General features: G+C 37.7%; 2 protein-coding genes across 4 annotated transcripts; one reads left to right on the forward strand and one right to left on the reverse strand.

Annotated features, from left to right (window-relative positions):
* Window positions 1-6,794: 6,794 nt before the first annotated feature.
* On the reverse strand, window positions 6,795-11,043 carry CPSUFE (chloroplast sulfur E). Of its 3 annotated transcripts, none has more exons than XM_088255420.1 (2): window positions 9,778-11,043; window positions 6,795-7,802 (listed from the first exon to the last, which is right to left on the reverse strand). In XM_088255420.1, exon 1 carries the CDS (start codon window positions 10,967-10,969, stop codon window positions 9,809-9,811), a length of 1,161 nt encoding a protein of 386 aa, XP_088111546.1. In that variant the 5' UTR covers window positions 10,970-11,043; the 3' UTR covers window positions 6,795-7,802; window positions 9,778-9,808. The 3 variants fall into 3 exon arrangements, with proteins under 3 accessions (XP_088111546.1, XP_088111547.1, XP_021818060.1); XM_088255421.1 differs by having other exon boundaries at window positions 6,795-8,114; XM_021962368.2 differs by lacking the exon at window positions 6,795-7,802 and adding an exon at window positions 8,269-8,728.
* On the forward strand, window positions 7,092-8,046 carry LOC110760159 (uncharacterized). The gene is made up of 2 exons (XM_088255422.1): window positions 7,092-7,888; window positions 7,984-8,046. The coding sequence occupies exons 1-2, from the start codon at window positions 7,097-7,099 to the stop codon at window positions 8,044-8,046; spliced, it is 855 nt and encodes a 284-aa protein (XP_088111548.1). The 5' UTR covers window positions 7,092-7,096.
* Window positions 11,044-11,992: the final 949 nt, after the last annotated feature.

The following is an 11,992-nucleotide window of genomic DNA, read 5'->3' on the forward strand; positions in this document are numbered from 1 at the left end:
ATCGAGATTGAATGATATTTGAACAGACTGCTTCAGAAAACCATACTGAATATGTTCATTTGGGTAAGGATCGGGGGCCACAAGTTGTGGCTGAGGCGAGGCTGGTCGTTGGGAAGAAGAAAATACAGAGGGAGGGAGAGAGCACATGAGAAGGTCACGGGGGTTGGGTCGCGGGTAAGGATCGGGGGTGAGTTGCGGCTGAGGCTGGGATGGTCGTTGGGGAGAAGAAAATACAGAGGGAGAGGGAGGAGAGCACATGAGAAGGTCGCAGGGGTTGGGTCGCGGGTAAGGATTGGGGGTGGGTTGCAGCTGATGCTGGGATGGTCATTGGGGAGAAGAAAATATAGAGGGAGAGGGAGAGCACATGAGAAGGTCGCGGATAAGGATCGGGGGTGGGTTGCGGCTGAGGCTGGGGTGGTCGTTGGGGAGAAGAAAATACAGAGGGAGAGAGAGAGGGGCTGGGGTAGTTCGTTGGTTTTTTTTTGGGCTTCTTAGATCTAGGTCCAAAACGATTAGCTGTCATTGGGTTTAGTCCAAAACGATTAGCTGTCATTGGGTTAAGACCTAATGGGAATTGATGTTTACATCAATCAAAAAAGCTAAGAGTATAAATATTTGTCTCAAGTTTTTTAACCCTCAAAATCGAATTGCTAATTAAATTTAGTGGGTGAGCACACATTTGAGTTTCGGATTCTTCAAGTAATTTACAATTTAATCCCTAAAATTAACGACTATAGACTATGACATGCGCGCTTTTGAGTTTCTGTTCATTGTTCATGTTATTGTTTTCGTTGACATATTACTTGTATTTTATACAAATGATTAACGGGGTTAGTACCACTGTGTACATTCTCGTATTATGCGTAATCGAAACAAATGTATTGAATGCAGCTACGGTTTAGGTTGATTTATTTTAATTCGCTTACTTATCTCTCCTGGTTTTCTAAGTTCTAACATTAAGATTTGCCTAATTTGTTCATATAGGTTGTTTGCACATCTATGAAAAGGAATGAAGTACTTATATTTGATATTGGTTATATCTCTTCTAAACCATCCTCCGAGGTGAGTTTCTCTTTCTCTTTCACATACACATGTATTTAGTGCTGTACTCTCTTTGGAAATTTAAGTGCTAATTTGCTACAATGGGAACTCATTATGCCATGATGTCAACTTTCCATTGTGTTATTATGTTTTTTTTGTTTTGTTTCTGGGTATTTGTTGGGTCCAGGTGTTAAGAAACTAATTAATAGTAATTACAGCATAATTAATAGTAATTGTAAAAGAAACTAATCAACCTACTTAAATGTTGTTCGATTCCTAACTCTCAATATCATTAATATAAATAAATAAATAAAAATCGAAACTATACTTGTAGTTTTGCATGATCATTAAAATAAAATTATTGTGATTTTGGCTATCTCTAATTATATATGATAGTGGATTATATATACATAAGCATAGACACACATATACATAGATAAAATATTGGAGGAAATTAAAAATATCGGAAATTCACATGGTAAGAAGTATCCTAGATAGTAATTGAACCATTGTAATTTTGTTGGTGATCTCAAATTTGTTGTAAAAGATGTGTAGAGAGGTGAAGACTACCACCCTAATAGAGTGAAAGCTACCAACAAAATAGCGTGAAAGCTATAACACATTAACAACTTCATATAGTGTGAAGCTAGTACACAATTTTATTATAAAAATGGAGTAGTCTACCTATTAGGGATTGTATGAAAGCTACCGTTATATGGTTCATGGTCAAAATATACCCATTAACAAGTTCATATAGTGTGAAGCTAGTACAGATTCTCAATTCAACAATATTTGACCCTAAATCAATTGTCACGGGTTATGACAAAATACAAAATAATAATAATTATTATTATTCCATGTTGATTGTTGATTGTTGATTGTTGATTGGACATAGACTATGCACTCAGCAGCGCCAAATTATTAAGGACCACCACCTCTGCTTGTCGTTTTCTCTAATTAGGTTTGAGTCATGTTTAAATACCTTCTTAATCTAAAATTCCATGCTCATAATAACATGTTCGATATCATATTTCTATTAAAGCCATTTCACATGAATGCCGGTAGCCAGAAATTAATGGGCTACTCATGCTTCTGCTATTCTGGGTTATTCAATTCGACCCACAAAACCGTATTTGTTTTTGACAATGTGGGTTTTAAACAATTTTGGGGCTAGCACCAACCCATACTTGTTCTTTTATTAAGTACTTTTAAGGCTTAAATGTTAAAATGGTCCTTGTGGTTTACTTAATTGGCAAATTTAGTCCCTGTGTTTTCAATTTGACTAATTTAGTCCTTGTGTTTTACTTTGTTAACCAATGTTGTCCATTTCGTTAAATTACCGTTGGTGGCACTAAAACTAGACGGGTAGTGAGTAGGCCAACTTAAAGATGAGGTGGATGTTGAAGGTGAGGACCCTCAGTATGTAAGAGCATTCGGTAAATAAATGGACATGCATACAGAAGACAAATGTACGTGGTTCACCCGAATAATGGGCTACGTCCACGAAGAAGTATGTTCTCATTACGATAATGTGTGTATACATTGCACATAGGGTTAGACCCAAGGGGAAGAAGAAGAATGCCGAAGGCTGAAGGTAGGAAGGCTGGAGGCTGAAGGCTGAGGATCTGGCTGAAGGCCAATGATCCGTGGGCTTGTAAATGGGCTCATGGGTAAACCCATGGGGCCCCAGTAGCCTGCCTAACTCCTCTTTTCTTTCTCATCCCCTCTTTTCTTTCTCCCCCCCTCTTCTTGAAGGAGAGGGGTCTTCTTTTATAAGTGAGGAAGAGTCCCCTCCTCTTGTGTTTTGTCGATGTGGGACTCCCTTCCCTTTGGCTTAGAAGTGTTTGGGAGTGCTTGGCCAGATATTGTACAAACAACCGTTAAAAAAATTCATTTAAAATTTTTAAAAGTTCTATTTACAAAGAAAACAAATATGAATTTTAAAAAAATCTTTAAAATTTGGAAACTTGACAGCCTCTATGTTCTTCTCTCATGCCACCACCACCCAATCCACACCACAACCACCATGAGCAGTCCCAAAAAACCCTTGGAGGGATAAAGAAATCTGGTCCGAGCCCTCCCTTCCTTCCCCGATCCATTCCACCCACCCACCCCATAACTCCTCCATCTCTCTTTCCTCTCTCTTTCTCTCTCCCTTTTTCTATCCCACCCACCCCCACAAAATATGAGTGAAATAAAGATTCATCATCAGTATTGGCAGACAACTGATGTTTGTGGTGTTGGGTTGGGTGGCAGTAGAAGCATGAGAGAAGAAGTACACATAGTCTGTTGGGTTTCCATAATTTCTTTTTTATTTTTTTATTTTTTTTATTTTTATTAATATTATAAACTTAACTTAACAAATTTTTTTTATTAAATTTTAAACTTTAATGAATTTTTTTTAACGGTAATTTAACATAATGGACAACATTGGCTAACAGAGTAAAACACGGGGACTAAATTGGCCAAATTGAAAACACAGGGATTAAATTTGCCAAATGTACAAAACACAGGGACCGTTTTAACATTTAAGCCAACTTTTAATTGCTTCGAACAAGAATTTTATAGTGAGGGTCTTATGTATGGCCTTTAGATGGGGCTCTATTTCTTAACCGTTAGATCAAATTGGTTAGCTTGTCTTTTGCTCTCTCTATGATAAGTTCATCTCGGTTATGGAGTCAGTACATTAATGCACCGTGAATGTATACTCTGGTGGTGCTAGGTTCAGATGGCCTATCGACATCATATGTAAACTGAATAAGGCATCTCTACTCAGTAGAAGTTCAAATCCAAAAACTCATAATGTCGCCATGCCATCTTTTGTCTTTCTTTGTCAAGTTAAGAGCATCCACAATCATGCTCTCTATTTTTTAGTTAAATTTTAGCTAAAAACATATAAAAGTTATTTTAGGAGCTCTTTATAGAATTTAAACTTCAATCATGCTCTCTAGTTTAGAGAGTCATAAATGCTTTTTTAATTGGTCAATCTCTATTAAAAAATAATAAACATTAATTAAATGTTTGAAATACTCATTAAATAAAACAACATTAAATTATAGGGAGCCAATATGAGTCCTTTCTCTCTCCTCAAATTTAGGAGCTTCTAGAGGTCTCCCTATTTTAGGAGGTGGATAGGGAGCATGGTTGGAGTTGTATTTTTCCAATTCCTTCTTGAAATTTGTCTAAAGAGATGGTTTAAGAGCATCCACAATGGGCTCCCTAAACCACCTCCTTAGACAAATTTTAGGGAGGAATTATAAAAATGCAACTCCAACCATGCTCCCTATCAATCTCCTAAAATAGGGAGTTCTCTAGGATCTCCTAAATCTGAGGAGAGAGAAAGGACTCCTAGTGACTCTCTATAATTTAATGCTGCTTTATTTAATGAGTATTTCAAACCTTTATTTAATGCTAACTATTTTTTATTTTATTTTTTAATAGAGATGGACCAATCAAAAAAGAGTAATAGCATTTATGACTCTCCAAATTAGGGAGTATGGTTGGAGTAAATTTTTTTGAGAGCTCCTAAAATAGCTTTCTTATATTTTTAGCTAAATTTTAGCTAAGAAATAGAGAGCATCATTGTGGATGCTCTAAGGAGCCCGTCATGGATGCTCTAACAAATAACATCTTAGCATGGTAAACAAGTTGGCTTGACCTTTCCCAAAATTGAATTGAATTCTTTAATCCACCATAAGTTTCACCAATTCCCAAGACAACCAATACCTTCATATTTTCAACCCAATGTTGCCAATCACACTAAACTTATCCCAAATCCAATCATGAAATTGGATTTCAATACATTTGTTACCTTGATCAAGCCAATCATATTTATGTTGAGGGAAAGCCTCCATTTATTCTACCAATACATGTTGGCGTTAGAACTAATTTTCACTTTTATCCTCCAATGGCTCTTTGTCAAACTTTGGACCATAATAAGGATAATTATCTGTTTGGAAAGATGCAAATTTTCCACATGTATTATGAGTACCGATGATACCTTTTTTCTAAGTAAGCACCATTGTACGTCACATTGCACAACCTTCTCAACCTTGCCGATGAATAAACTAAATTGTGGAAAATAAGTTCAAGGCCCTCTTCCATGGAATCCATGTCTTCACCATCACAAGAATATTGATCATGTATAGGAGGTGAAGTCCAGTCACAACCAACTTCATTATTATTATCAAGGTCACTTTTAAATATAAAAGGCGACAAATATTGGTTTACCTCCAAATCTGGATTTTCTTTGTTCTCAATTGGCTTTTCCACCTTAAAATTTGATTCTTCGGTGTCCTTGAACACATAAGCGTCAGTACAAGCCACTTCAAGCCAATTATGAAATATTGGTGTCCTAATGTTCCATAAATGACTCTTGCACCTCTGCAACGTACACAGTTTCAAATTGTCCTCATGATGTGAATACCTGCGTTTTGATGCACGATGCTTCATAAGAGCTTCATGGTGTTCAATTTGCAAGGCAAGTTTCTCAATTTGTCTACGAAGTGCTTGAAGTTCTTCATCTCTCTCACCTTTTAAATTCTCAAACGGTATTAGCTTTTCCCCCATCTCTTCTTGCAGCCATTGGCACGATAGATCGGAAGCCACCCAAGAGCTTAGTAAAGCTATGATACCAAATGATGCGGGGAAACTTGTGACTAGAGATTATACAAGAAACATCAAGAAGCACAACTAGAAAATGAGACTAAAAACAAAGAGCCCAGCTCTGTGTTGTCATTATCAATATCAACGTAATCAAAGTTTGCCTCATTCTTCCATAAACCCACCTAATTATACTCCCACTACATGAATCTGACCAAGGCTTTCAATTGCATGAACCACATGTGTAAATGAATCATAAACCTTCTTGAAATTTGAAAAGTCTTTTGAACTTATCCCATTATGCACTGCATCAAGCATGCAAGAAAGAGTCACAATACCAGTCATGGATTCTAATTCAGGAGAACAAAAAAATTGAGAAAATAAAATTCTCTTACGAAACAGATGAGCAAGTTGTCAATTATCTATTGGTCCGTTAATTAGGTGGAATCATGTTTAAATATACGTTCTTAATAATTTAGAATCCGACAACATAACATGTTGAGAAATCAGTCCTTCCTACAAATTAATAGGCTACTCGATGCCTGCTGCCCAGAAATTAATGGGCTACACGTGTTGTTCTAGACCACCTCATGCTTGGACTATTTTGGGTTCCTCAATTCCACCAACAAAACCTAGTATTATTTTGTGACCCATTGTGTAAATTGCCAATTTGGGTTTCAAACAATTTTAGGTTAACCAACCCGTGATTGTGCCATTTTGTTTTACCATAATTGTATTTGTCAATTTGGTTTTAAACAATTTATTCTAGGACTTGGTCCCAACGTGAATGGTGTCCACCCAACCTAAAGCATAATATTGGTTGGCTTGGCAGGCAGCTGGGCAAGCTTTAGGGGGATATATGGATCAAGGATATTTGGGGATCTTCTGCAGCAATTGTTTTGAGTACTTGAGGGTACATTATTTTTAGCATGCAAATTATGCATCCCACCCACCACATAATAATATTTTTAATGTTTGAAAAAGAAGGAAAAAAAACAAATAAACCCCAACTGTTCAATGTTCTGATATGATTTATAGTTAATTGATTACACATGAACAGATAACTTTTCAAACTTTTGTCTAATATTTCTGCACTATCTTTATAGTGTGGCCTAACTTTCCGCCAGATACTTCCTTAGGGGCTAAACATCAAACACATAAAAAGTTTTTATAAGATAAAACAAGCAGCATTGTAACATTTTCACAGCATAGGCTCCAATTCCATTGGTTCTTTTGATCTTAATATCTACCATTCACTACTTTGACTAGTCTAACCAATCAAAAGTGCTTATAAACAAGTAAAGAAACACAATCACTTTGCAGGGCAGGGCAGGGCAGTGCCACTTCTGTTTAGGACTTTCTCAAACAGTGCTGCAATTTCAAAAGCAAAACCATTCAAACATCTAAGTTACACACCTTTAGCTCCACCTACAACCCTCTTTTGCAAATACCAATGACAAACAAATTGGTCCCACTATCCCTCTCAATCAAAAGCTTCTTTTCCTTTACTTGCTTTAATCAATTTCTTCATTTATTTAAAGCAACAATTATCTTCCTCTTCCCCCTTCATTACTTGGTTCAGCTGTTTTTGCTCCTGGTTATTCATTCTCCAGATATGTCACCTCTCCCACCTCCATCTCCAATTCCACCTTCACCTCTACCTCAACCCCCAGCGCAGAGGCATATCCGACACCCACCCCAAGCCCCACGGCAAACCACACCAGTCTCTCTCAACCAAATTATCATATCAAAGCTTGCTACAAATCGAGAAGTTCCAGCACCTGATGCAATAGATCAGGTCTCCAGTAAATCAACAAAGCAACCAATACTCCGGCAACCTCAACCGACCAACCCGCTTATATGGTGTTGTGCAATTGTGTGTCTCATATTCAGCCTTATTCTTATCATCTTTGGAATTGCAACTTTGATCATCTTCCTAGTTGTTAAACCAAGAACTCCATTGTTTGACATCCCCAATGCAAGCCTCAACACCATCTACTTTGACTCACCAGAGTATTTCAATGGTGACTTCACTTTCCTGGCAAATTTCTCCAACCCAAATCGGAAAATCGATATAAGATTTGAGTATCTGGATCTGGAGCTTTACTTTTCTGACAGGCTCATAGCAACTCAATCTCTTGGACCTTTCACTCAAAGACCTGGAGAAGGAAGGTTGGGATCAGTTCGCTTAATATCAAGCTTGGTTTACTTGCCTGAGAATCACGCTGTGGCTCTTCGAACACAGGTGCAGAACAATAGGGTCAACTATAATATAAGAGGAACATTTAAAGTGAGAGCCACTCTAGGAATGATCCATTTTTCTTACTGGTTGCATAGCAGATGCCAATTACAGATGACAGGGCCACCAACTGGTGTTTTAGTTGCGCGGAGTTGCAAAACTAAAAGATGAAGATGAGGAGCATTATTCCTTGTACCTTCTTTCTATCTTCTTATTGTATCTACATGGAAACCTAAATGCAATTTTTGGTGTATAAAAGTCATATGAGCTATATAACATGATACATGAGCATTCTTTCCTACAATCTGAAGAAATAGTTTTTCTTTTTCTTTTTAATTCAGATTTTCGGTTTATTGTATTACAAGTTCATAAAGTAACAAAACCAATAGAAGGACAACTCATCATCATTGAAAAAAACTGTATAGAAAAGACATGGGGTTAAAGATCAGAGGGCACAAGATAAGCTCTTCTACAGAAGGAAGAGAAGGGGGGAAGTCACGGTTGTGTCCACTGAATAGGAACTCTATTCGAGGGATAGGAAGCACTACAGTTCTGCTTGTGGAAAAGGTTAGCAAAGGATGTATGGAGATTCAATTAGGATCCTGCAGTGATTTCCACCTAATTTTTCCCTTATTTAAAAACTTAACATTATCCCCATATGGTGTTCCGGCATGGCACTACCACTTTAATTTATTTACTTAATCAAAAGAATTCATATAAAAAGCATTGATAGGTCCAAAGTTCTTAGAGAAATCTAGAGAATGAACCAAGATAACAAGGGAATCCAGCTCCAGGATTGTATTTGTAGGGGGTACATTTCTGGATAGTCCCTATGTCCACAGTGTCCTAATCAGAAATCACCAATATAATATCACTTTTAGATCCATCAACAATTTTGATATTCTGAAAAATCTGAAAGAGACCAATTTTAAATTAAAGAAACACCACAAGGTCACAGTCAGATGTTCAATAGCAATGTAATTAATTATGTTACGTATTGGACAGCTGGTAGCTGGAGAGTAGCCAACAGATGAGAACTAGCCCAATCTCTATAATTTGTACTAGAATTTCCACCAGACAACTATGCATATCTAAACTGCCTTATGTGGAAGTTCGGACCAATTTATTTGATCATAAACTTGGTTAAAGCAGAGAGCTAGCAGTCAAAGACCCCACAAAGATATTCAGTCTGCAATGTAGCAATTACCATTACAATCTTCACTCCCCTAAGTACTAAATCATTAGGTACCCAAGTGCAACCACAATAACTAAGGGCCCATTTGATAACCATTTCAAATTTAGTTTTTAGTTTTTAGTTTTCATTTTTATAGCAGAGTATAGAGGAAAATGAGAGTGAGAATGGGAGTGAGGATGAGATTGAGAGAGAGGATGAGAGGAGAGGATGGGAGAGAAGAGTAACAAAAGTGAAAACAAAAACTTGAAAGTGAAAACAATTTCAAATAGATTTCAGTTTTTAGTTTTTGTTTTCACTTTTGTTACTCCTTCCTCCCTCCTCCCCTCTCATCTTCCCTCTCATTCTCACTTCCATTCTCCCTCTTTTTCTTCTATACTCTAGCACAAAAAATGAAAACTCAAAACTAAAATTGAAATGGTTATCAAACAGGCCCTAAGAGTTTCACCCAATCTTTGCTTTCAAAGTAAGTTCAGTGTCTTATTTAATCCATGTTAAAAAAACATCAACAACAACTAATGTATGGCTAGTTCAGCACAAAATTTACCAATATGTAATTCAATTATCATTATAAAGATTAAAGACATAATGTGTTCACATTCTAGCAAAACTTATGAGCACTATGTGTACAACACTTCTGAGCAACAACCTCATTTAACGATCATTGAAACAAGATATGAGGAAAAAAATCAAGAATATGAACCTCTTTTCATGAGGAACTCAGAGCAGCTCCTTCACTTTCCACTCAATTCAGATGGTGTTTTGGCCACTATCGACAATGCATGTAGTCCACTCTGCAACTCTTCTTGCAACAAACCATAAATGAGCCTATGCCTCTTAACTAAACTCTTCCCTTCAAACTCTTTAGACACAACTTTCACATTGAAATGTGTCTCACCATCACTTCCTCTAACACCGGCGTGTCCGGCATGCTGGTAAGAGATATCTTCTACTTCCAATTCAATAGGACAAAGCCCTCTTTCCAATCTCTCCTTAATTCTCTTCCCTCTGCTCCCCAAATCGCCCGAATTCGACTCATCTTCATTCGTAACACTTGCAACTAGTTCCAATTGCTTAATATCTTCTTTAGAACCTAATCCAACATCCAAACCCTCAATACCACCATCAACTTTCGAACCCAAAGTCGAATTATTTTCACCACCCATCTCAGAATTCAATCCAAATTCTACTTTTTTAACACTATTTTCACTTTTTGCCCCCGAATTTGAGCTACTTACTCCATTTTCTTCTTCCACGAGCAATTCATAAGCCTTTTTCTGCATCAACTTCAACATATTCAAAAACCCATTATTCCTCGAAGGCGTTAAGCTCTGCTGAAGCCCCAGAAGGACCGCGAAATCAGGCGAGACCCGCAAAACCTCATCGACTGGGCGACCAGAGAGGCCATTGACGAGCAGAGCAGCGAGTCCCTTGGTGAGTACCGAGTCGGAATCGGCCTCGAAATATACGTTCTTGTCCGAGTCAAGGTAGGCCCTGACCCAGACCTGAGAGACACAACCCTCGACCTTGTTTTGCTTCGTTTTGAATTGGTCATCTAAAGGCTTGAGGTTCTTGCCGTAGAACAAGAGCTGCTCGTACTTGGCCTTCGATACCTGTACGGACTGGAAGAGCTTTACTATCTCTTGAAGCTTTGGTGGGAGCTCTTCAATGGATTGCAGAGACATCGAGCTTGAAGCCGAAGATGCAGCTGATGCAGATGGTGATTTCGATGAGGATATGGTTGGTATTCTTTGGAAAGTGATGGACCTTTTGAAGAAAGAGAGGTTTGGGTGTTTTGGCCATGAGGCTAAGAGGGCTTTTGGATTTATAATGGAGCTTGGGAGTTTGGCTGTGAATAATCTAAACGACGATGAGATTGAAGAAGACGACGACATTTTTGGCTCTTGAGACTTGTCGAAGAAGAGAATTCAGAGAGACACAGGGGGGCAGATTCAGAGATAGACGAAGAGCGGCTCAAACTCACCGTTTTGTTTGGCAATTGAGCTCCCAAACGCACCGTTTCGTCTGGCTGTTAGTTGGGCCGTTCTTTACTGGACTTCACTCCACCCTCTCTCTCATTCTAATTCGGACCGAATCATTCTATAGTGAGGCCTTATTTAAAGCTCTTAGATGAGGTCCTATTTCTTAACCGTTAGATCAAATTAGACCGAATCATTCTATAGTGCCTTATTTAAAGCCTCATCTAAGGCCCTATCTCTTAACCGTTGGATCAAATTAACCAATTTGATCCAACGGTTAAGCGATAAGACATCATCTAAGGCCCTCGCTATAGAATTCTACAATTCAAACCAGTGTTCAGTGTTTTCTGAGCCTTAAGCCCACATAAGTACCAGCAAAAAGTGTTGTAAACAAAGCCATATCCTATTAGGGCATCAAACAAGCTGCGCCTGGTAAAAATAAGTCCAATACAACACAGACACGACATACACGTTTACTTATAAGTAATAAGAATAAGAAGAAAGCAAATGGTCTTCATTCATGACTTCTCCTACATTTACGTACAAATCATTTAATACACAAATGCTTAATCAAATACCCAAAAACCAGATAGTTGATCTGATTTCCTATCCTATTCCATTTCTTATTATTTCCACTACTTACAAGTAAATACGTTCTTTTAAAAATTAAACTGATACGTGACTTGCATATTAGTGGTCTCAAGTTTGAAACCCTATGCCACCGTAGTAGTGTGTGTGAAACCCTCTTTCTCCAGTAGTTTAAACTATCGCCTATACTCTAACAACATCTTAATAGACACACACATGTCAAAAAAGCGAAGTAAGGTTAAAATTCTCATTCTCGTTATGCTTTTAGACAAGCAATGAAATGAAGACCCTTTTCAGAGCCCGTCACATTCTCTTTTGCTTCCTATAATGAAAAATGTCACCATAAACGTT

This window comes from Prunus avium, chromosome 6, assembly GCF_965620075.1.
Source record: "Prunus avium chromosome 6, drPruAviu1.hap1.1, whole genome shotgun sequence".
NCBI lineage: Eukaryota > Viridiplantae > Streptophyta > Magnoliopsida > Rosales > Rosaceae > Prunus > Prunus avium.

Excerpts from the sequence above, each read along its gene's own strand:
- LOC110760159 (XM_088255422.1), top strand. The coding sequence starts at position 7,097 with ATGACAAACAAATTGGTCCCACTATCCCTCTCAATCAAAAGCTTCTTT. Across the intron at positions 7,889-7,983 it reads CTGTGGCTCTTCGAACACAG|ATGCCAATTACAGATGACAG; the intron begins GTGCAGAACAAT and ends GTTGCATAGCAG.
- CPSUFE (XM_088255420.1), bottom strand. The coding sequence starts at position 10,969 with ATGTCGTCGTCTTCTTCAATCTCATCGTCGTTTAGATTATTCACAGCC.